The sequence below is a fragment of the Tricharina praecox genome (genome assembly GCF_024521635.1).
Source record: "Tricharina praecox strain CBS 144465 chromosome Unknown BZA05scaffold_28, whole genome shotgun sequence".
NCBI classification, from domain to species: Eukaryota; Fungi; Ascomycota; class Pezizomycetes; order Pezizales; family Pyronemataceae; genus Tricharina; species Tricharina praecox.
In genome coordinates this window covers 390,188-414,097 of record NW_026250430.1, presented here as the reverse complement: position 1 = coordinate 414,097, position 23,910 = coordinate 390,188, and the positions used below count along the sequence as shown (strand labels likewise).

The following is a 23,910-nucleotide window of genomic DNA, read 5'->3' as shown; positions in this document are numbered from 1 at the left end:
GTCGTAGCAATTAGAATGGGACCGTTGGCGGAGAAATGGTAAACGAACAAGCGAGCGAGTGTGCGGACCGCGATATCGACGAGCGAGAGAACGAGCGCGAATCAAAACCGACAGACAGCAAGACAAGACGAGACAAAGGAAGAGGAGAGAATGGAAGGAAGGAAGGGGTGGTGGTGGTGATGATAGTGGAAGGATGTCTGGCGGGAGGAAAGGCCAGGGGCTGAGTGGTGAGACAGCTCAGCGTGGTGTCTTGTCTTCGGATCGTGTGTCATATCAGCCCGCCACCAACCCATCCGCGGTTCCTGACTTGTTCCTGACTTGTTCCTGACTTGTTCCTGACTTGTTCCTGACTTGTTCCTGGAGTAAGTTTATAACCATCCCCTTCGTTTATCTTCGTTCCTGTAACTTGCCTTAACTGCTATGTAAGTGCATAGCAATTTCGACGGGCTACACAGAGTGCTGCTTTCTCTCTGCGATTTCATCTCTCATCTTGATCGGCTTCAACCGTCCTTCCTTATCCCTCCGTTCTCCCAACTATTCCCGTACGTCCCCGGCTAGCTAGCACAGATGGCATCTCCCGACACGAGACTAGTTTCCGTCGAACTGTTTTCTTCAGCTCAGGAACGCGAATTGAAGGCGTCTGAATACGTCACTTCATTTGCTCGACACGTCATGATCCCGGCTTGGACACTCATTAGAGTAGCACTACGAGTACTCTAATCTGGAGAGAAAAGATGAGAAGAGAAACTAGCCGAAGTGCTTACTTTACCTACATCCTATGTACGGCGGTCGAAAGTGATCATAAACATGCTGAACAGTGCCAACTTCAAAACTTCAAGGCAAGTACGTCAATGGTTTCAACTCTGCAAAACAGCACTCGGTTGAAACATAGAGTACATGAAGCTATGTTGCCGGTAAAACATTTTGACACTGATGTGGATAGAACACCCATAAAAACGCTGTTTTACTTCATCGAGCCCTATTCCAGTAGAATAGAACACCACCCACGCCTATCAAGAAGAACCCCATATAACTCATCTACACACCATAGGATTAAACAAGGATTTTTCACAATGCTTCGGATGATTACCAAAGGACACTGATCAACGTCTTTTTCTCAGAAACATATTTGTGGTTGTGGTTGAAGAGGAAGTTTATGAACAGGTCGCCGAACGAGGTGAGGCAATGCGTTTTTGTTGCTGTTTCCACCAACTCAACTTTGCTGCTATGTTTTTGATCACTTTCGACCGCCGTACCTCAGATCTCCACACTTTCCGGCAGCCGGCCTCGTCCAGCACGATGCGTATATGTATATGAAACATCTTCCGGCAACGCGTACAGATTGCTGACACGAGGGCTGTGAAGGGAATACCCACTCTAACCGTTCGGGCCGCATTGGGAATGTGCTGGCTGTTGCCGGCCAAAATGGAAGAGCCGACCGCCAGTCCCTAACCCCAGGTGCGATCTTCCGCATCCAAATTGAACCGTCGATCACAGTCCGGAACAGATGACCGTCCACCGATATCCCCAGAAACGCTTCTCATCTCCATGTCCCCGCTGCTGCCCCACGATCGACGTATATCGATATCTCCAATTACCCACCGCTACATATTACAGCTATCGCCCCGCGATAGTCACATTCCTTAGAGCCGCCCAGCCCCACATCAACGCGCTACTTCGGCTCCCAGCATCGACACCGACATCGCAACCACCCCGAACCACCAGCGAACATGAACACGCCCTCCACCGTTCCTCTGTCCCAGGATTAACCCCCGTACTGTCGACGTGGTAGTAGAGGTGGTGGGTGTGGTGGGTGTGGCAGTGGCTATCCGCCGGATGGTAACCGTCATCACCGCACCCGCCAGCGTGTTCGCCGCCGCGCCCTGGCCTTTGTCTGGTACAAAGACCACGACGGTTTCCATCGCCTCTGTCGCTGTCGCTAATGCTGTTGATATCGCTATTGCTGTTACTGTAACTATTGCCGTTGCCGTTGCCGACTGTGTCGATACTTCCGGCAGCACGACGACGAGGGTAGTCGCCGACTTCTCCTACCAACCATCAGCAACCGCCTATCCTATTACACGCCTCTCCCGCACAAGGCCCACCTTCACCGCCTCGGGAAGCACATCACACCCCTCCCTAATTGTCCCTTCACATATATCCTCACGGTGCGCTTCACACGACAACCTCGTCGCGTCGTCACCCGCAGCGCTGCGAATACACTCCCGAAACGAGAACATGCAGGCGTCGTAAACGGCTCGACAAGCTACTTTGCTGTTATCGGTGGCGGAAGGGAGAGGTGGAAACGTGAATTGTGCTGGCGCTTGCGTGAGGAGCAGTAGCAGGAGGACGGCGAGGAGTGGTACTTTTGCTGGTGACATTAGGGAGAGCAGCTTCGTGAACTTGTGAGATCGCTGTAGTGGAATGGGGATAGGAGGTGTCTTAAGTCTCGCACTCCTTCCCATCTCCTACCCCCTCATTCTCCTTCCCTGACTTTGAGGCCGTGGGAGGCCGTCAACTGACAGTTTGGAACCGGGATGGTGATACGTGAAGTGGAAACCACATGCCTTTATAACACTCGTACCGTGGATGGAATACGTCGCTAGCATTCGCGTAGGATTAACAGGCCAACATTTGTTGGCATCATGGGGCGGGGAAGTCGGCAGTGATGTCTGTCTCGGTCTTCAAACACGGAAGGTTTTGGGTGCTTCAAAGTTTTTATGCATTCTGTGGCTGATCACGTGGTTATATCCTTTCAGATCACGTGCTGCGATTAGCTTGACACCAATAACACCGTTGGTGTAGGGGTAACATATTACCTTCCCATTCACTGGAATAGGATTGCAGGTAATGCCGTGGGTTCGATTCCCGCACGGTGTACTTTTTTCCCTTTTTCAAACATTTCTTGATTCGGTTAGGCCGCAGCTTATCCGGCAATCGCCGCGCTGCACAAAACTTTATGAACTTGCATGGAAGCTTTTTTTTTCCGAGTTGAAACTTGTGCCAGCCTTTGCTCTCTTTCGACAGCAACACTCACCGCTCTCTTACAACCGCAATGCCGATGCCGTTACCACGCTCGACTGCCCTGCGGGTCCTCCGGGAACGGGCCCTCCCCACCGTCCGCATACGCACCCTCTCCACCACCCCCACCGCCACCGCCTCGCACGCCGCTCCCGACACAACCACAACCACCGCCGCAGATGGCACCTGGAAGTTCGTCGCCGGGAAACGCATCCTCATCACTCCTGGCTCGATCCGCACACGGTTTGAGAGCAAGGAGCGGAAACTCTTGGCAGACCGGGAACTCGCCACCGCTCCCCAGCCGGACGTGGTTGTTCCCAGCGTCTCCAGTACCACGTTGACCGAGGGCATGAGTGACGATGTGGATGAGGGCATTGGTATGGCGGGACTGGACTCGAGCGGCGAGGGCGCGGAGCCGTTCGCCGGGTACCAGAGGCTGCAGAAGGGGGATCTCTGTGAATTGAGGTAGGTTCACGCTTGGTGGTGGGGGTAGTACCGCAGGGAGGAGGGAATAGGATAGGGCAAGGAAGGCTGATGAGTGCGTGCGACAGGACCTCGAGTGGGATCGACATGGGCATCTTCCTCCGGGAAACGCCTGGAGCGTCCACCGGCGACTTCCTCACGCCGCAGGGAATGGTGAAGCAAGGGCACACAGCGCGTATCGCGTTTGCGCTGCAAAACTTCCTGCCCGCCGAAACGGTCGACACTTTTGTCGCCTACTACGAGAAGGTGGAGAAATTCGAGGCGCTGCGCGGCACCGTCGACCAGTTCCAGGGCGTCGTGAGCTCCCGCGACGTCTCCATGCCGCTGCTGGAACCCGTTAGAGAGTTCGTGCTCGAGGCGAAGAACTTGCACGCGGACCGATACCGCGAGCTGGAGGGGCTCTACCAAAAGCTGGCGCACGAGACGGAGATCAGGAGGGTCACGACGAGTGAGGCCGCGACGATGGTGTTCGGCGATGATCTCGGGTCGGCGGAGATCTATGCGACGCATATTGCGCTAATGGGCGATGGGTTGAGATATGTGGGTGACAAGGGTTTCCACCGCATCACATCGAAGTTCAGGGTCAGGAGCAAGAAGGATCTCGAGATGGTCGATAGCGTCACCGAGTGGGTCAGGAAGAGCTCGGTGGTGTTCGATGCGCGTGGATATGGAAATAAGGCGGAAGGGCCGATGAAGGACTTCATTCAGCGGGCAAAGTACCTGATCGACCTGAGCAGAAGTCTGAGGAAGGCGAAGCCGGAGCAGCCGGGGGTGCAGGTCGAGAGAGTGGAGCTGCCGGAGATGCAGTGGACCCCGACCGATCGGAAGTTTATTGACTTCATGAAGGCGCGAATGAAGTCATGGGGATTGCAGCATACGCCGATCGATGGACTGGTGCCGTATGTGCTCCGCGAAACTCGGCGGTATCAAGGCAAGAAGCTGGATGGAAGTTGCACGTACGACTTCCTTACAGAGATCGGCGCGTTCTCTCCATGGGAGAACATGACCCTCCAGCAAGATAATCAGAACATCCCCGGGTATGGAATGTCGCAGCAGGCGGATATCGATGAGGCGCGCTTGACGACTCTCAAAGAGTCTAGTTTCGGCGATCTGAACTTGACCGACTGCATGGCCGGCCAGAGGAAGGACTGGGGAGATACGAAGGTTTTCTGTGTCGACGATGCTTCGGCGCTCGAGATCGACGATGGAATGTCTATCGAGAAAGTGTCGGGAACGGAGAGTTGGATCCACGTGCACATCGCCAATCCCACGGCGTTCCTAGGACCGGAACACTGGATCTCGCAGATCGCTGAACACAGAGCTACCACGAAGTATCTTGACCCGCACGTCTTCCGCATGCTGCCAAAGCTGATCTCGGATGCGCTCGGTGTGCGACCCGGGGGTGCCGTGCTCACGTTCAGCACGAAGATCAATACCGACACCGGCGATATTCTCGACTACCACATCGAGCCGGGGACAGTGCACAACGTGCATCGAGTAACCTACGATGAGCTGGGGAAACTCCTTGCAATCAAGCCGGCCCCTAAACGGATCCTGACCACCGGTGACATGCCCACACCGACAACTAGTGGCCAGAATGCAGCCACCAAGTTGACGAAAAATGACAGGGCTGACCTCGAACACCTCCAAAAATGCTACCTCGCCCTCACCCGCCGCCGTGTCCGCGACGGCATGATTTCCCTCCTCAACGTCAACTACGACTACAGCATCTCCCAAGAAGCGGCCACCGTCTCCACGGGCGCCGATCTCGTCGCTGCCAATCCGATCCTCTACCGCGGCTACCCCTCAATCAAAGTCACTATCGACAAGGAGCCCCAACTTCACGGACCGGGTGGCATGGTCGCCGAATTCATGATTCTCGCAAACACTATTCTCGCCCAGTACGCGCAGAAGCACCAGATCCCCATGCCCTACCGTACCCTCCAATACAACCCGGCGCGCCCGGACCTCGTGCACAAATTCACGCACGAGATCATGCCCACCCGCGACGAATACGGTGTCGCCGCGCGCAGTGTCCTCGACGACCTCAGCACGTATATGTCCGTCGGCTTTTCGCGGCTCACTGTCGAGCCAGGTCCGCACAAGCTTCTCGGCCTGCCCATGGGCTACGTCAAGGCGACATCTCCGCTGCGCCGGTACTCAGACATGATCGCGCACTGGAACATCCAAGCGCACCTTTTGTCGCAGCCGCTGCCGTTCCCGCAGCCAACACTCACGGCGGCCCTCCCCAGCGTCGACCTCAAAGAGCGCATGGCCAACTTCGGCACCAACGAGACCCGCCGCTTCTGGGGCACCGCGTGTATCCACCGCCTCCTCATGAACCGCACAGAAATGAAACGCCAGCTCCCGAAACTCATGACTATGACCCTCACCGAACAGAAGATGTGGCCTACCCCGTCCGTCGGCTTCGTTGAGGAGCTGGCGTGCATGGCCAAGGTCGCGTTCGCGAGCAAGAAGGAGAGCAGCGCGTTTAATGTCGGCGACAAGATTGCGGCGATCGTGGAGGAGGCGCGGCTCGGTGAGAGGGCGGTGTTGTTCAAGAACGCGGGGCTGGTCAAGAGGTATGCGGCGTAGTAGGGAGGAGGGTGGGTTGTTTTATGTTTGCTTAATAGGTTGTGCGTGTGCGTGTGGGTTGGCGTTTTGTTTTGTTTGGATATTGGGATGGATCTACTACGATTTATAGACGGCCATGTATGATTGTTGTGTATGATAGACGTGAGCGCGGGGGTTGTATGATAAAAGTTATGTATTTTACGAGTGGGTTTGAACATGGCCATGCGAGCCGGATGGAAGCTTGCGGCTCATGAGATCTTGGGCCCGGAAAGGTGCGCGCTTTTAAGCTTAAACTTAGTGCTCTTGGCTCCATTCTCCACTAGCCACGAGGTGGAAGTGTCCTCGGAATATCACTCGGTGATTGACACCCATCTGAACGCCAAAATTCGTTCTTCTAGCAACTAGAGAGGAACTTTGTGAACGGCGGGAAGATCGAGCATCGGCCCGAGCCATCCATCCCGCAAGGAAAGCAATAACGAGATAAGGGAAAGGTAAGTACCCAGGCTCTCATCCGCCACAGTCGAGAAACTATGTGCACATAATATCACTCGCCATTCCGCACCTTAGAGCTGTGAAAACTGAGAGAAGAACTTAACTTAATTAGTGTAATGATACTAGAGTAACGGGAAAGAAGCCTGCTTATAAAGAAAGCCAAGCTCGTGTACTAGCCAAGGAAATGAAGCCTCAGACCGAGAATGCGACGATAGCCGTCGCCGACGCCGGACTCGGGCTTGGGGCCTGAAGGCTGAAGGTCTAAAGAGGCTGATTCTGGTGAGAAGCCAGGGACAATTTTAATAAGTCACGAAGGCCACTGAAGGCCACTGAAGGCTGTATGCGACGATGCAAAAGAATAGAGGACTGAGAAAAGTAGCGTGACACTGGAATAGGCAATGGAAAAAAACCGCATAATATCAACATGGCTGGCTACGTCGGGTCGGGTTGTAAGTATGTAAATGTGTACTCAACATAAGTAGGTAGCCAAGCTCTACTCCGCGCAGAACTGCCTCTAGACAGATAAGTGACTACAAGCCCCCACCCCATGCATCCGAATACCTAGGTGACTCCTGGAACACCCGTTTCCCTGAAGATCAAAATCTTTCTGCCAGGGCACCCCTACACATATGTCCCCATTGTCTTCACCGTCCCACCTCCCTCCTTGGGAGTCTTTATCTGCCTGCCCATCTGCCGCGTAGACAGGATGATATACCGGTATGGCGACGAGAGCAGAGAGGACGGGAAATGAACGTGGGTATTCTGGGGTTGGATACCTATCCACCTAGCATGGCGATTCTGATAGATCGGTACCTAGGTGATCTAGCTTGATACTTAGCATGGCGATTGTGATAGATACCTACCCAGAATACCTATTGTGATAGATACCTAGAGAAGGAGAGCTGGGGGCGAGAGAGAGGGGTGGGTGCGTACCTATTAGGCTATTACATAGACGATAGTAGAGTACCTGGAGCATGTGCGCCGGGGGTTGACTATTACCTAGTAGACGCTGATGCTGTATCCCGAATTCCCAAATCCCGATTGCTTACGGTGGCATAAACCATACACCGTAGGGATGTCAACAGTAATATGCCACTCATGTCCTCTCACGCATGATGTGTCCCAAAAGCGAGAAAAAATCGTGATGGTAAAGTTCTAGCAGCTTACCCATCACGCAGCCTCATTATCCTCTACTTTACCCCATGGTTATCTCCAATTCAACGAGGTTGATTCAACACCAGCGAAAAACACCGCATCGACAATTGGTATGTCCTATATGTAGCTGCATTTTTCCGCCCTCCTCAGAATGCTCCTCCATTCTCCCTCCTCATCCTCCTCCTCCTCGTCGAGCAGAATATACCGTTGCAACGCGAAAGATGACGGGAAAACTACATACCAGCGAGCTTTTCTCTAATCGAAGCTGAGCCCTCCACTAGCAGGGTTTCCGCCACCTTCACCCCTTGACGGCACCTTCGGTCGGCCAAAGTGCTAAGGTGGACCGTTATTTGTCGCCGCGTACCTGAGTGTGCCGCGGGAGGATCCGATACCGCGGTCGCTCAATGGTTGGGGTGCCGGTTTGAAAGACGACCGGGTTAGCCCGGGAAGCCATGTTGCAGCATTCTCCCGACTAAGTTTGTGCGAGATATGCATAGCGGCGAGTTTGTTCAACTGCCGCCATGTTTCATACCTGTTTGTTCGAGAAGCCGCAGTGAGGAACCTCCCAAACTTGTGACTCTGGTTTGGTATCTGACTCGCTTAGGTTTCGGGCACTCGTGACTACTCCAGACTCTAGAGTCTTAGAGTATGGTACATAGTGCCGTTGCACGGGAAACATAGTGCCGTTGCCCGGGAAACATTGTGCCAAGGACCCGCAAAGAGTCGGCCCTTCACATTCGGCTAGTCTCTCAGCAGCGACTCGGACTGCTGACAGTTCCCCCTTAACCCAAAGGGGCAGCTATACTCGTGCTTTGCCTCCCACCGTCGATCCCCCAACCCGTGCCCCTCGCTCGGCTCGCTTCTTATCTCTCAGCCTCGGGCCTCCCTCCATCTCGAAACAGAACAGAACACCCACCCACAGCTCCCCCTCTCTCCCTTCCCCTTCACCAACTTCACCACCACCACCCCCACATGGCCACCACGACAAGCACCCGTCTCCCACAGCGTCTACCCCCCTGGCAACCAGACCACTCCGCAAAGAGCTGTCCCATCTGCCGCACGCTCTTCACTTTCTTCAACCGACGGCACCACTGTCGGCGTTGCGGGCGCGTCGTGTGCGCGACTTGCTCGCCGCACCGCATCAGTATCCCACGCGCGTTCGTTGTCCGCCCGCCGAAGGTTGTCGATCTGACCCGGGACGAGGAGGAGGAGGACGAGGAAGACGAGGAGGAGGAAGAGGAGGACGAAGACGAAGAGGACGAGGAGGAGGGCAAGGTTAGGATTTGTCAGGAGTGTTTGGTTGGCGGAACGGGGGTGGCGGCGGCAGTGTCGGGAGGAGGAGGCGCGAGTGGGAGCGGGAGCAGACCCGTTGAGATGCTTCCACAGAGGAGGCGGAGGAGACAAAGTGTACGCCTCCCCCTCTACCTGTTTCAGGCGCGATGCTGATGCGCTATGGGTGCAGTCGCAAGGTGGCCGGTCAAATCCCCCCGCTGCACCGATTCCCCGCCATCACCACCACAACCACCAAGCGCTCTCACACTCCGTCCCGCAATTCGCCGAGGAGGATTACTGCCCCATCTGCCACCGCGCACTACCCTACCTCCACGATCCGTCCGACGCCGGCCGGGAAGCGCACATCGCGTCGTGCATCACCGCCGCTACATCCCCCCCACCACCGTTCTCAGCCGCGATCGGTAGGACCCGGAGCTACACGAATGGCGGGAGGATGGTGGTTTGGAATGCGGGCTTGAAGGACTGTAGGGACCCCATCACGGGGGAACTGGTCGAGTGTGTCATCTGTTTCGAGGAGTTCGAAGTCGGTTGTGAAATCGCCAGACTGGAGTGTCTATGTCGATATCACAAGGTACGCTAGGTACTTCACCTTGAGACGGAAGGGGGGGCTAACGGAAATAGAAATGCATCCGTGATTGGTTCGACAGAAAGGGCAACGGCGAGTGTCCCACGCACGCCATACACGAATAGGATCTGACAGGACGGTTCACGTGGTATTGGGCTACAGCTCCTCTTACGTTTGCACGGTGGCTGGACGAGGCGGGGTGGTGAAGTGGTGAAGTGAAGTTAGTGACCATGTGGGACTTTTATCACATTTTTGGAACAACAGTTTTTTTTTGTCTTTTCTATTTTCTAACTCTACTCTTCGGGAGGAATGGTATGCTATTGGGATGGAGTATTGGAGTGCTTGTTAGCCAAGATGTTCGTTCTTTCCTTCTCTCTCTTTCTCTCTCTTGGGTCTGCTCTGTCCGCGTCTCTGTTTGTGCTGTATCGCTTTGCATGTATCCTTTCCAGGTACCTAGATTGACGGGGTAGGCGGGGGGTGGGGTAGGCGGGGGTGGGGTGGCTGGGGGCGATCGAAGAAGGCGCGGCGCGGGGGAAGTGGGTTGTAGAATATTCAGTAAGTGTGTGCGCGTGAGGGGTGGAATATATTGGAATTAAAGCTATATTATTCTACATACATAGCTCAACGCAGGAGTCAGGACACCTCGTGATCGAGACCGATCTGCATACGGGATCATAGTTAGATGGACATGGGATGCGGATTAACCAGTGCGGCCTGCGGCAGGGGCGCTTACTCTTACTCCGGCTGCTGCGCGTGTTGGGCTAACTGCGTAGGTGTTGGGCTAGGTGTAGGGGAATGGAGCCAAGGACTCGGTGTGAGCGAGGAAGGGATGCGGACGGAATCGGGCCGAGGCGATGGCCACGCAAAGGCTAAAGAGTGAAGGGAGTAATGGAATCAACGCGTCCGGCGCTCGATACGCACGGCTCGTTACCTACCGGTATCTGCGTGGCTGGAGGTCGCTTCTTCGAGGGGCAAAATGATGCGATCCATACGAAGCATGAGTCGCTGCTCGTTCGAGCAAAGTTCGAGCGACGTTTCGAGCAGGCTGGAGAGTCGGCGTTCAAACTTCGAGGAGATGGTCGCGGGATGGGAAGAGGCAAGGCGAGGCGGGTAAATACGTAGGGATAAATTCGAAGAGATGGGTATCATACCGGTGCATACTGGATTTGGGGGTGACGGTACCCGCTCCCCCGCGCAACCGTGACGGCTGTTTGTATGTACACAGTCGGTTCCGCGAGGATGAGGCTGGAAAAGTGAACTTGAAGGGCGGCTTGTGTTGCTTGCTGGTTTCTGGAGAAATACCGGTATCTAGGTAGTGAAGCTGTGGAGCTGCCCTGCAGCGAAGGTCGGCGGGGACGGAAATCCAAATACCTACCTTCCGCTTCTTCTTCTTCTGTGGAATCTTTTGGCTGAGTAGGTAGTAATAGAAGGGGCGGAGGGCACTGGAAAGAAAAAAAGCAAAGACCATTCGAGGGAGCGGCGTGGGAATGGTGCAGCTCGACGAGTGAATTCGCGAGCGTATTGTGAAGACTAAAGTCCTGGATATCAAACATCTCGAGCTTCGAATGGAACGAGATATCCTGACTGTGGGAAGAGTTCCTACCGCCAAAGTGTCCACAGGATATCCTCAAGTTTGTATCTGGTGTAGGAGGGGAGGGGGAAGGGGCGTTTCGTGAGTCCTGGCTACGGGAAAGAAAAGAAGCGGAGGCCAGTCGAGGAAACGGCGAGTGGGTTCGTGAGCGTGCTGTGAAGACTAAAGGCCTGGATATCAGGGTTCAGACGACATCTCGAGCTTCCAATGAACCGAGATATCTTGACTCTGAGAATGGTTCCTACCGTCAAAGATTCCACAGGATGTCCTCAGGTCTGTATCTGGTGTAGGAGGGGGGATGTTTCGTGTGTCCTGACAACATAACGGAAGATAAAATCGAGGTCTGAAGAGTTAGCCATGGGCAGTTTCCGTCGACACCGTCCACAGGTTCTTTTGGGGAAGGAGTAGACTTTTCGTGCGGAGGGAATAGGTAGGTACTTGGTCTCGGACAGAGGGATTTGTCAACTTGTCATCATCAAAGAGATTGTAGGTTGGGAAAGAGGAGTCGAGGAGTGAGAGGGGAAGAAGATAGACAGCCAGAATGCTCGCCGTTCACGTTCAGATGATTCCCTGCATACGTACTCATATAGATAATAGGTAGTAGTCATCCATGATGGTCCGTCAGGCTCCCGCTTCGTGCACTTCCTCCGCCCATCTAAGCCAGGGCAGGCAAGACTCGCACGTAAGTACAATAGTAGAACGCCCCTCACATCTCCACGGAATCATCCCGCCTTCGCGGTTCACCGGCCGCCTCAACACCTCAGCCGTGAGATCACGACGACTCCCAACTTGGCATCCATCAGCCCAATGCGTACAACGCAAAGCAGTCGTCTGCACGACAAGAACCCCAGAAGCAACCGTACGTGCAAGCCATAGGTCCACGATCCGGAGTTCTCACGACAGAAAAAAACCACCTTGCTCTTCAGCCGTAAACCTGCTGAAGGTGGGGTAACTCTGCCCCGCCGTGCAGACGTGTCTAGCAGGAAAGAACGTGCATCGTGAAAACCTATATGTAGTTGTAGCACACGTTAGCGACGAGGGGAAAAAAAGTACGTTTGTAGATACACAATCATAGGTACTCTGCAAACAACACACATCTTCTCTTGCGGCGGCCACGCATGCTGGTGGGTTGCATGGAGGGGATTCCTGTTCGGTCGGTCTGTATCGAGATGCAAAGGCGGTGGCTAAATCGAGAACATCGAGTTCAGTTCTGTTCGGCACAGCCCTGAACCATACACCCAGCCCGTGGGGGAAGAGTAGCTGACCGAACTGAGTAGAGCGCGATTTACGCCGTCCAGGCTCGCGCGCAGAGGAGTCGATCGCGAGGTCATCCGAAGGTAGCTAGCTAGCTAGGGCTGAACACTGACGGAAGGAATCGATGGGGCTGACGCGGCAGTGTTGAGCAGAGGGATGTATCATGTATCTAGCAAAGTCGAAGTGAGGTATCTACCATTCTAGAGGAAGGACGATTGCTGTTGAGTAAGTAATCACCGATGGCAGTATCCCATCCGTGCTAGGAACACCGGCAGTCTAGAGTTCTATAGCTATGTCAGCCGCGTGCATCCACACACGGCTGTAGTTCTGTACTGTACCGTAAGTCGTGACGGTCGCCTGGTCACTTTCGCTCACTCATCTTACTCCATCACGTCCAGCGAGTTCCCCCATAAGGCCTAGTACCTTCACCGTCGTCCTCCAACAGTGGCCACGACTCATCGGCGTATTCCCGTACATGTACATATGTACCAGTACTTTTGGGAGAAGCAAATAGGAACAGAACATCTAGGTCCGTGGGGTGATCAGCTTAGTATGTACGTAGCTATTGGAAGTGCTTGTTCGTAGTTATTGGACTACATACCTCTATACCTGGGTATGTATGTAGGTTGAGGAGAGCTTCAGCCCTGTCCTGCAGGCGCATGGTGATGACGCACGCAGAACCTCCCACTGGACGACAGCCACCCTACATATGTACATATGCGATACCCTTCCACTGGACGACAGCCACAACATATCTACGATACCGAGCCGAAAATTACTGGCAGTCAGCAGCATGTAAGACGAATGGGGACAAAACCCTGTCGGCGCCCGAATGAGTGCGCAGCTGTGGCCGAGTGAGATGGCATGCAGTGCACATTCAGCTTAGTATAGTACCGTCCTGTCAGCAGTGCAGCGATCACAAATCACTGCGAGGTATATAGGAAGAGCCCATGCGGCACGTCCATGTACCACACTCTCCATGTACCCCACAAAGCCAAAGCCTCGACTGACTGGGTGGTGCAGGGTTCCGGCTGGACAATACACCTACATATGGTGAATGATGCCTATGTCGGCCGGATTTAGCAGTGCTCGAAATTCTTGAAACAAACGAGAAGTATTGGCGATCTCTCCGGTGAGTGCGTGGACGTCTGACCTGCTCCTCCACCGGAAACCTTACAATTATCACCGTTGAACCTTTTTTTTCTTCTCTTTATCGATAGATCGTTCCCCGCAATACGATGAAACATGGAGCGTGATCTTCGGCTTCGGGACTCGGGAGAGGCTTGAGATGCGAATAGAAACGGCCGTGTGATGGATAGATGTGTCGTGGTCATCGGCTTGGTCGTGATGGATGGAGTCAGACATGTTCCTGCGTGGCGCGCATGGCTCCGCAGGGAGGTTGGTGGGCGGGAGGGCGGGGGGCGCCCGAGAGCGGGTGGGAACAATGGTCTGCGAGCGCAACTCCAGCTGAATCGATGCAATGGAGTCCCCAAGTACACTCCGCGACGGAAACTACCGATAACTACTCAATCGGTGGCATACGATTCGTGAGGAGAGCCGAAGAAAGGATAACTCACGGGTACCGGGAAGTAACCATGTACCGCAGGCCCCACGACCTGGAAGTTGGAACACAAATAGAGTTGCAGTAGTATGGTGTCTGACTAGTCGCTATTACAGAGCACACTGCACAGCATCTCTGGTACACTGTGTACGCAGCGGAGGGCTGGACATTCGGGACAGTAGCTGCATCTGCGGGCTGTCATGAATTCGAGATTTCCGTGGCTGAGTCGACCAGAAATCCGAAAGCGAGCCACTCGGCGGGGGTTGGATAAGCTGGGTTCTGGTTGGTGGAACGGCCATGCAAATACATTCTAACAATAGACTGCTGGGCCACGCTCGTCCAGGGCGATCAGCTACTCTATGTTCGAGCTGACAACCATCTTCAACGTGCAACATCATCGCCATGGGCCCCCGGACACGGCCACCACCATTACCATCGTCTATGTGCTAGTTACAGTGCAGCCTAATCTTGGGTCAGATGCGGAGAAGTTCTTTTAGAAAGCTTATGCAATTAGAAATCGCGGCTGACCGGTGTCGACGATAGTGACAGCCAAGCGATTGGAGGCATCGGGCTTCACTGCCTGCTTACCGTCTGTTGAGGACACGGCCAGCAAGCACGCAAACCAACAGTCAGTCTTCGGCATCAGCCCACCAGGTCATGATGTCCAAAAACAAACGAAGCACTGCCCATGATATCGATCTTGAGCACCGTCGAAGTTGGATAAATACCCACCGTATCTGCCCGTCCTCGGCCTTCTTCTTTTCCTCACCATCCTCATCTTCCTCATCTTCCTCAAGCATCAATCCCCTTCCTCTTCCTTCCTCTTCCTTCCTCTTCCTTCCTCTTCGCATCTTTTCATATCTGCATAGCATCTGCATTCGATTCTGCTTCTTTACCAGCATTCCCCCCAGCATATCAGACATCGCGATAATATCCACACCTTCACTCACTTCGAAAAACAATCATCATGCAGCTCACTCTTGCATCGATCACCTTCCTGGTGGCCGCGGTTTCCGCCCTCCCCAATGATTACTATCACCACGAGCCCAAGACCGTGACCGTCACCGAGACCAAGGTTGTGACAACCACATACTGCGAGCCGCACCGCAGCTACCACACGCCTGCCTACCGCAAGCGCGACAGCCACAAGAGCAAGACGCACACCGTCGTAGTCGGCGGTCCCGGCCTCCTCGCCTACACTCCTCCGGAGATCCACGCCAAGAAGGGCGACAAGATCATCTTCGAGTTCCTGCAGCTGAACCACACCCTGACCGAGAGCGACTTCGACGACCCCTGCAAGAACAACGGCGGCTTCGACACCGGCTTCGTCCCCAACTTCGAGAACAAGCGCGGCATCACCCGCGAGCTCGTGGTCAAGGACGATAAGCCCCAGTGGTTCTACTGCAGACAGGCCAATCACTGCCCCCAGGGCATGGTCTTCGCCCTGAACCCCAACCACAAGAACACTTTCGCCGAATTCCAGGCTGCCGCCAGGAGGTCCGCTACTCCTCCCAGCAAGGCCCCCAAGGGCGATTACAAGGCTCCCGAGCCCGAGTACAAGGCCTCAGAGTACAAGGCCCCCGAGTACAAGCCCGAGCCGCCCAAGGAGCCCGAGTACAAGCCCAAGGAGCCCGAGTACAAGGAGCCCGAGAACAAGACTCCCGAGTACAAGGCGCCGGATTACACGCCCTACAAGTCCAGCAAGTACTAAGCGGTGTACTGACGCCACGCATCACGCTTTTCGGTCCCGGCCGTTACCGCCAGCAAACATAGGATCACGGGTGTAGCGAGCATTTCTTTTTCTTTCTTCTTCTTCTTTTGCTGCTTCTTCTTCTCTTCTCTTCTCTTCTCTTTTCTTCTTCTCTTCTCTTCTCTTCTTCTTTTCCAACACATTTTTTCTTTCCTTGGTTCGGCATTGCATTCGCTGGGGTCCTCTGGTTTTAGATAACAGTCCTATCTACCTCTTCACGTGAGCTCTTTACTTTACTTTATTTCTTAACTCCTAATTCTGTGCGCTCTTCTGGTGGTGGTGGTGGTGGTGGTGGTGGTGTGGAAAATTGGCGATGAAAATCATGTCTGGGTGGTGGGGGGTCTTGAGTTGGATGTAGGGATCGGGAATGGGAGTGGTAATGGGAATGGTGGAACGGCTTGGGACGGACTCGGACAGGATGGGATGGGACGGAATGGGATTGGCATGGCAAGGCGGATGGAGTCAGAGGACGCACGGGTTATCTTACTCTCGTTTTTATGTTTATTTAACGATGCAATGGACATGGCGCAACGAGCGCGTTTTAATGAGGATCACATATTTGCTTTCAAATTTCTACCGAGCTGTGATAAAATGTGATCATGACCGGGGAAACTCATAGGTGGCGGCAGCCTTCCCGAGAAGATCTGCCAACCGCCGGCTTGTTATACTTACTCCTCTGGGTCTGTTTTCAAGTTCATAGTCTCAAGTTTTGTTTTGTTTCATCATTTATTGCGTGCGGTCTTATCTAGATCATGGCAATAAGCTCAGAGTCCTAGACCGATACCTAGCCGACCGAGTGTTCGGTTAGAGTAGACAGCGAGTGATACCGTAGTGTGATTAAGGTGTTGCTGGCCTGATCAGTGGTCAGTCTCGCTTCGTAGCTCGCGGGAAGGGACGGATAGCCAGATGCCTGTAGATATGCATGCATCCGGTGAATGAGTGATTTGCCGAGACAACCATCGCTGCATTTTATTCCACAGAGTTCCGTTCGTCGGTCTGCGGAATGGGAGTTCTGGAAAGATTATATTCTTGAAGAGAAGTAAGTCTTAGGGAGCACCAAGTCCATATATCTCCAGTTCGGTGGAATCGCGGCCGACGGATGGAATCGGATGGATCGAGGTGGGTGGAGTAGCAGTGCACGGGGTCCGGCACTTATGCTGGAGGCGGGAGATGCCCTACATACAAGTCCCGATGTCTTCTATGTAGTTGATTAATGAGCAGATATATGCGCCAAGAGTCATACAGACAAAACACAGACATACCTCGGTTGCGCGTACGTGAGCGAGTGATGGCCAGTGCGCGAGGGACGCCATGCGCGCCGTATTCCTCGGCTCCAGTTAGTTGCTGCCACCGCTCGATCGTATTGTTCGGCTCCAGTTGCTGCCAAGCGGTAGCGCGGACCGGCTCATCCTCCGACACCGCTTCAGCCTAGTATCGGTTTAGTGATCCGGCGTCCCATTTTCCCGGTGCTGGCCTGCGATTCTGCAGTGCAGTGCATTGCTATTCAGAGCAGCGAGCACGGTACATGCCTTTGCCAGACAAACAAGCCGTACAGGTGTGCAACAGCCGTCATCTCGTATCGTCGACATGTACCTCGTATAGATACCAGTAACCACGGTACCTTGTATGACGCTGGTGCCACGCGAGCGGTTGCTGCTGCCTTCGATAGTAATTGGATTCGTTTTGCCGGGCTCGAGAAAGAGAAGTGTATAAAACCACCGGTCCTCCGCCACCGATCCACTTCCCATCAGCAACCAGCACAAACATGCGCCTCTCCTCCGCCGTCCTCCTGCCCGTTCTCGCCCTCGTCTCGGTCGCCGCCGCCAGGCCTCAGGACCCAGTGTGCACCGAGACTCCGCTCTCTGAGCAAACCTTCTGCGAGAAGGGATCGCAACTCTGCAGCATCGCCATGAGCTGGGATGATTGTTCGGACCTCTATATCGCTAGCATGAAAGCGTGAGTAAATCCAGTCTGGCAAGGGAGGGAATCGGATGGGAGGAAGGTGCGTGGCTGACTTAAAGGGTGGTTTGTTAGCTGTGTTCTCACCAACTGTCTTCAGTTTCTTGTTGACCCGCTGGCGCATTGTGAGAAATGATCGGTTGTGGTTAGGGGAAAGCGGTGGTGGTGGAGGGAGGGGGGGGTGGAGGTGGGGGGAAGGGGAAGAATGCAGTCAGGACACTGGTGCGCTTCGTGTCCGAGAATAGTGATGGATCATGTGAAGTTCACGTAGTGACGTAACTGTGCTACCTGTCAACCAACCCAACGCCCAACGATCCGCATCGGGAATTGAAGCCACTGCATGGGCCACAGCCGATTCAGCCACAAGACCCCCGAGGTTGTGCCAGAATATGTCCCCCATCTGTCCGTATGCCATGTTTTGTACAGACCGAATGTACCATGACTAAACCAACACAATGTTTTGTCCGTCATACCACCCACAATCATAACACCTGCTTCTTGCTTTTTGTTCGACGGTCATTGGATTCGACAAGTTAGCAGATCATATCATTTCACTTGCGTGTACTGTCATATTTTTTATCCTTTTCATTGCGGGAGTGTCAGCGTGCGCCCAGTCAGTGGCCATGTACGGATCAGAGCTGTGGTGGAAAGGAGACAGACAAGGAGCCAGAGGGGCGATCGGGATGGGGGAAGACCTACAGACACTCATCAACCCGGAGGCCAGAGCGGTCACAGGAAACTTCAACCTAGGTGCTCTCTCCCTGGAATCAGGACTGAGACCGGCCGCATCACAGCTCAACAACCGAGACAGACGCTTCGCCCTGAGGCTCAGCAGCCTACCTAAGGGTGACCAAGCGAGAGAACTAGTTGGGGCCGACAGCCCCCTCGGACAACGACTGGTGACCTTCCTAGGGCACCCTGGGCAGACAGAAGAAACAGTGCTACTAGACGAAGCTGAAGCATTAGACTGCACCATCACCATGGAGGAGGAGAAACTCGCCCATGCACATGCGGCAGGCCCACAACCTCCGGGACTCACGATATATACGGATGGATCGAGGACGAACTCCAAGGCTGCCGGCTACGCAGTGGCTTAGCGCCACGGCACGGGATAGAAGGGGGCACAAGGTGCATATAGGCCGCCATCAGGAGGCCTACGACGCCGAATGTGCCGCGATCGCCCGGGCATTGTAAGTAGCCGCCGATAGGCAGCACACATTTAGCAGAGTCACTATCTACACGGACGCACAAGCAGCCATCAGAAGGATGGCCCATGACAACCCTGGCCCTGGTTAGAAGTACGCCATCGAGGCACGAAAGTACCTAGCCACAATCCGCCGAAGAGAGCTAGGAATCACCATTGAAATCAGGTGGTGCCCGGCACACAAAGGTGTCCCTGGGAACGAACAGGCCGACGAATGGGTCAAACCAGCAGCCGACGAGCCGAACGCGCGCGGAGTGGAAGTCACTCGCCACACGTACCGATATGGCGCCAACCAGCCACCACCAGCATCGCCTGCCTACCTGAGGCGGGGTAACACGGAAACCAAGTGGAAAGAAGCGAAGGAATGGGCCGACGCTCGTATCACCCACAGAAAGTACAGATTCAGTAGGAAGTCAGGCCAGAGACCAGACGCGCTCCCAGTCTCAGCCCCCAAGCGCCTAGCCTCCAGGTTTTACCAGCTCAAGACAGAGCACTGCCTCACCGGCCAGCACCTCCAGTGGACGACAAGCCAACCAAACGCCCGCTGCGGCTGGTGCCGGTTCAAAACTCAGACTCGGGAGCATCTCTTAAAAAACTGCCCAGAATGGAAAAGCCAGCAGAAAATTCTGTGGGCACAGGTCCGGAAGCACATCAGGAGGGGCAAAGACCGATTCAAGATCCGGGACCTCTTCGCAGACGAACGATGTAGCAAGGTGATTCTCGAATTCCTCTCCACTACCGATGTGGGCAGCCGGATGCCTGAGACCGCTGAGGAAGATACAGAGAGTGAGGTCTCCGAGTGGGAGCTCAGGGACCGGGAAAAGAGGGAGGCGGAACTAAGACGAGAGGAGGAGCAGGGCGCTGAGGCTGAGGAGCCAGGCTCCGGCCCGCTGTTCTTCCCCACACCTTCCTTCATGGCATCCCTTTTGGAAGAGGCAGGAAGCGGCGACGACTAAGGACCTGCGGTGAGGCAAGGACGAGTCGAGGAATTGGAATTTGGTTTTTCCTAGTATCATCTCCTTGGTGCGCTCATTCCCTTGGTGCGCTCATACATTGCTGGGTCAGGCCACGGCGGGGCAGGGAAAGCCACATCGTGCCACTCGATGAAAGTCGGGTCGGACAGTGGCGGGGAAACGGAGTGTGTACATATATTGCCATGATCTACTTAGGTCGCAAGCAATCACTGATTAAACAAAGAAAGAAAAACCAAGATTGGTGCTCAGCAGGGTACTATGTTGTAGAGTATGCGGACTATGAGCGTGGTCTTTTATTTTTTTGTTCTATTTGGTAGGCAGCGGTGCAACATCGGACCGCGGCGATAGATCTTTCTCTCTACCCCCGTGGAGCAGGCAGGAAATGTCGGGGTTGTGGTCGCGATGGTCTAGTAAGGCCGTATGCGACAATCAATGGATGTTTTCTCTCTGTCATGGGAGTGATTGGCGATGTACAGCTACGAAGCTGACAAAAACCCAGCCTCTACGACTCATGCGCAATTGTCCATCGTGTGGTCACGGTGAATGGAACAGACAGCAACTTTGAGTGCACCACAAGTTTTGTTTCTCGTCTAGCAGTGCATCTCCCTTCCCAAACTAAGACCGAAGAAAATCAGAAAGCAAGAAGCAAATTTTCCGCACAAAGAAGATCCACCCAGCAACGCGACGCAGCCCAATCGCGGCCCTTCTCATCCTCGCACTGGTCCAGAGGGTCCTGCAAGAACAACACGCCACCCGAGTCGAGGCAGCTATCTACGGTTAGCGAATGTGGCCATACGTTGATGGGAAGGTATCTCACCTCTTCATGTGCTCGATTTACTCGGGGGAGCAGAGAGGGAAGGTATCCGCAAGCTTGCAGATCTCTCCGCCGCGGTCGCAGTTGGGATCCGCCGCCGAGGCAATTCCGATAGCAGCCGTGGGCTTGGGCTTGAGCTCAGGCGCTCCGGGCTTGGGCTTGGGCGTCGCCGTGGCGGTGGCGGTGGTCGTGGCCATGACTGTGGCCTTGACCGTGATCGTCACGGTGGCCGTAACCGTGGCCGTGACCGTAACCTTGGCCGTGGGCATGACCTTGGACGTGAAGCAACGGCTCAGTTCGCTTCCAGGAACTTCCTCCACGCAACCGACCGAATTGATGATGCAGCTATGTTTTTTCACAAACATCAGCCTCAACATCCGTGATGTTTTTCGTATTAAAGACGGAGCCAACTTACTAGAGCATGTAGTATTGGTACTTCTCCGAGCAGTCCGGGTGGGTCAAGGCAATCTTGCACATGTTCTTGGCGTGGAAGCAGGCGTGAGGGTTCATGAATGAAACGCTCTTCGTGGTGGTGGTCGAAGTGGTCGCCATGACGGAGGTGACGGCCATGGCACAGAAGGCCAGAAGCATCTTGAAAGTGAGCATTGCGGAGCTTGCGGAGGTGATGGTGATTGTGTGGTAGGGTGGGGTAGAGAGTTATGGTCGTGGAAATTCACGGAGGTTCGTAGGATGTGGAAGGAAAGGAGGGAAGAGGGGTGTCGGCGGGTTTTATCGAGGCAGAATCATAACGTTGGAATCGATGGAATGGGACGCTAGCGTTCACATCCATCGAGACCCAAGGAACATCGATGAAGCCCTGAGCCGCACGAAGTTTGACAGGTTGATTCGGTGATCGAGATCGAATGATCGATCATGTCACGACCAGCTCGGAGAGCACTTACGTCACCGATGGTATTTGGGTGCGGTAGCATGCAACTTGTGTTCCCTCTCGACATTCCCACACCGACAAGATCAGCCTTGTCCGTTGTCTGTCCCTAAGGTAAGGTAAGGACGACCACAGCCAGGGGAGTGACACCGACAGAGACACAAGGGCAAGCCGGGGTGCGCTTGGAACAAATATGCAAACAGTGAGCCATAAAGCTAGCCTTGGAACATAAATGCAACGTACAAACACCGCACGAAAGCAGCATGGCCAGAGAACAGCATGACCAGAGAACATCTTGGATCAGGGCAGCAGCGACGCTAATTGCTTCTCGATGCCATGCCAACTTGCGATCCGGTTCCACTTTGCAGCACCTAACCACGACGCAGCGCTAAAGAATATGAATTGCGGACTCTCCAGTCTTCCAATGGACGGGGTCCTCTGGTAATGACATTGCTCGCGATTGTACCCAGCGCCTCGATCTGCGCGGTTCTCCCGCAGGCTGCCACCATCGGTGCTTCTGTGGAAGCCCAGTACCCACAATTAGACTGCACTTTCTTCGACCGTCAGCAGGGATATCTGTACCTGCGCCTCCCGCATCTTAGATGTCCAGTCGGCATCAGGGCTGATTGTGCAGTTTGTGCAGATTGTGCAGCACGAGCAAACACACGAGTCGAGTCGAAAACGGTGTCACGCACGAGGGGTCACTCGCTAAAAACGGCGACACCCGAAAATACCTATGTTGCCGAGGGCAGTATCATAGGTGGATCAGTACATGTGTATTGTATCGGCGTCTTAAGCTTCGGACACGGCAGTACTCCAACTTTCTCGAACGAGTGTATATCACTCCGTTGGGGTACCGGAAGTTGGAACCGCGTCGATGACAATTGAAACGGATTATTGAGGGTAACACTGAATGGCGTCTGCTTAGGCTCATTCGTCCATCTGGGCGCTGTGGTCACCCCATAGGTTCCGGAACCGCATCGGTGACAAGACACATTCTGGAGGGCGACACTGAATGGCGCCTGTCTAGGCTCATTCATCCATCTGAGCACTGTACCAGCGACCCGCGAGCTGAGGCCATCCCATAGGTACCGAAACCGCGCCGATGACGATTGAAACGGATTCTCGAGGGCAACACTGAATGGCGCCTTCTTAGGCTCATTCATCCATCTAAGAGCTATGTCAGCGACCTGGGAGCTGTGGTCATCTCAGAGGATCACCTCCAATCGGGCCCTTGATTCCAAGTTCCAAGTTCCGACCTTTCGAGGTAGGTACACGGTGGTCTATAAATGCTCATTCAGCAACATGCAGTACTATACTCATCGGCGTCTTCCAGGCCGCCGAACTCCACGGCAAACCCCGAGAGGCCCCACTTACAGTCATAGAAGCCAGCCATCAACTTGTAGTGAAATGGCAGTACTAGAACCTACGAGAATCTGCTCAGGTAGGTAGGTGGTACCGTGGTAGAGCACAGAAAACTATGTCACAAGAGCGACAGGTTACTGGTATCGCAGACTCCAACGGGAGATACCAGTCTACGGTATCCGGTGTAATTATGCATATTAGTTGAGGGTGGGGATACATTCCTACACACCTCCTACGCGCCTTATATGTACCGGTAGTACCTGGAGCTAGGAGTGCACCGGAACTCCGTGAACATTGCGAGTCTGCGAGTTTGCGAGGGTGCCTTGAGAACAATTGCAAGATCAGCCCAGCTGAACGCACGTCAGATAAGGCCAACTTACCTGTTAGCTACCTACATACCTCGTACCTAAGGATGACCGTTCAATCGAGAAAAATATGTGGCGGTCCCCGAGTTACGTATACCGCGTATGTTCAGCCTCGTTCAACACACCGCCGTTACCTGTCGGCATACCTACCTGACTACCTCACACCTCCAGGCTCCAGGCTCGAGCCGAAAGGCTCGGGTTCTGGTTCGACCGATGGTTCGAGGCGATTCTCCGCGGCGATCAAAACGCCTCGAGATCTGCCCGCGAACCTAGCGTGAAGAGCGAGCGTAAAAGCGGTCAGGTCGGGGGCCCGGTGAGTCGTTGATTATGTAACCAGGAATCTGGGAAAGAGGCCAGATACTCTGTTACCTATGATTCGTCGGCGGGGAGGATGGCGGGCGCACACTGTGCGCACACCGAGCTCAGTGATGATGGTCGCAGCTGACATGTCACCACAACCTACCCGCCAACAGGATTAACTAGTGGTATGCACGACACTCTACATACTAGTTTTGCAGTATGTACCTCAGGTGACTCAGCCCCCCGTGCGACCGACTCCGCATGTTCCCCTCCCCGACTGCAGACGTTGCGAACTTCGGTGCGA

At 54.3% G+C, this 23,910-nt stretch overlaps 6 protein-coding genes and 1 non-coding gene across 7 annotated transcripts; 5 read left to right on the top strand and 2 right to left on the bottom strand.

Annotated features, from left to right (window-relative positions):
- Nucleotides 1-1,170: 1,170 nt before the first annotated feature.
- BZA05DRAFT_459501 (uncharacterized protein) lies at nucleotides 1,171-2,381 on the bottom strand (the record flags this gene model as incomplete). Its single annotated transcript, XM_051487638.1, has 2 exons — nucleotides 1,171-2,048; nucleotides 2,106-2,381. The coding sequence occupies 2 exons, from the start codon at nucleotides 2,379-2,381 to the stop codon at nucleotides 1,665-1,667; spliced, it is 660 nt and encodes a 219-aa protein (XP_051336251.1). The 3' UTR covers nucleotides 1,171-1,664.
- A 409-nt stretch (nucleotides 2,382-2,790) lies between these two features.
- Nucleotides 2,791-2,880, top strand: BZA05DRAFT_t260. The gene has a single exon. It is a non-coding gene; the product is annotated as a tRNA-Gly (tRNA).
- Nucleotides 2,881-2,969: 89 nt separating this feature from the next.
- On the top strand, nucleotides 2,970-6,351 carry BZA05DRAFT_476695 (uncharacterized protein). Its single transcript, XM_051488264.1, has 2 exons — nucleotides 2,970-3,486; nucleotides 3,573-6,351. The coding sequence occupies exons 1-2, from the start codon at nucleotides 3,056-3,058 to the stop codon at nucleotides 6,097-6,099; spliced, it is 2,958 nt and encodes a 985-aa protein (XP_051336250.1). The 5' UTR covers nucleotides 2,970-3,055; the 3' UTR covers nucleotides 6,100-6,351.
- Nucleotides 6,352-8,415: 2,064 nt separating this feature from the next.
- BZA05DRAFT_476694 (FYVE zinc finger-domain-containing protein) lies at nucleotides 8,416-10,060 on the top strand. The gene is made up of 3 exons (XM_051488263.1): nucleotides 8,416-9,132; nucleotides 9,188-9,589; nucleotides 9,640-10,060. The coding sequence occupies exons 1-3, from the start codon at nucleotides 8,698-8,700 to the stop codon at nucleotides 9,706-9,708; spliced, it is 906 nt and encodes a 301-aa protein (XP_051336249.1). The 5' UTR covers nucleotides 8,416-8,697; the 3' UTR covers nucleotides 9,709-10,060.
- A 5,085-nt stretch (nucleotides 10,061-15,145) lies between these two features.
- Nucleotides 15,146-15,481, top strand: BZA05DRAFT_318773 (Cupredoxin; the record flags this gene model as incomplete). Its single annotated transcript, XM_051480414.1, has 1 exon — nucleotides 15,146-15,481. A coding segment is annotated over one exon (336 nt), but the record flags the coding sequence as incomplete, so codon positions are not given.
- Nucleotides 15,482-17,494: 2,013 nt separating this feature from the next.
- On the top strand, nucleotides 17,495-17,890 carry BZA05DRAFT_408988 (uncharacterized protein). Its single transcript, XM_051484759.1, has 2 exons — nucleotides 17,495-17,695; nucleotides 17,774-17,890. Exons 1-2 carry the CDS (start codon nucleotides 17,505-17,507, stop codon nucleotides 17,832-17,834), a joined length of 252 nt encoding a protein of 83 aa, XP_051336247.1. The 5' UTR covers nucleotides 17,495-17,504; the 3' UTR covers nucleotides 17,835-17,890.
- A 2,820-nt stretch (nucleotides 17,891-20,710) lies between these two features.
- Nucleotides 20,711-21,296, bottom strand: BZA05DRAFT_421594 (uncharacterized protein; the record flags this gene model as incomplete). Its single annotated transcript, XM_051485727.1, has 2 exons — nucleotides 20,711-21,035; nucleotides 21,106-21,296. The coding sequence occupies 2 exons, from the start codon at nucleotides 21,294-21,296 to the stop codon at nucleotides 20,711-20,713; spliced, it is 516 nt and encodes a 171-aa protein (XP_051336246.1).
- Nucleotides 21,297-23,910: the final 2,614 nt, after the last annotated feature.

Coding starts and splice junctions, on each gene's coding strand:
- BZA05DRAFT_476695 (XM_051488264.1), top strand. CDS start 3,056: ATGCCGATGCCGTTACCACGCTCGACTGCCCTGCGGGTCCTCCGGGAA. Junction 3,487..3,572: donor GGGGATCTCTGTGAATTGAG/GTAGGTTCACGC, acceptor TGCGTGCGACAG/GACCTCGAGTGGGATCGACA.
- BZA05DRAFT_476694 (XM_051488263.1), top strand. CDS start 8,698: ATGGCCACCACGACAAGCACCCGTCTCCCACAGCGTCTACCCCCCTGG. Junction 9,133..9,187: donor GGAGGCGGAGGAGACAAAGT/GTACGCCTCCCC, acceptor CTATGGGTGCAG/TCGCAAGGTGGCCGGTCAAA. Junction 9,590..9,639: donor GTCTATGTCGATATCACAAG/GTACGCTAGGTA, acceptor TAACGGAAATAG/AAATGCATCCGTGATTGGTT.
- BZA05DRAFT_408988 (XM_051484759.1), top strand. CDS start 17,505: ATGCGCCTCTCCTCCGCCGTCCTCCTGCCCGTTCTCGCCCTCGTCTCG. Junction 17,696..17,773: donor TATATCGCTAGCATGAAAGC/GTGAGTAAATCC, acceptor GTGGTTTGTTAG/CTGTGTTCTCACCAACTGTC.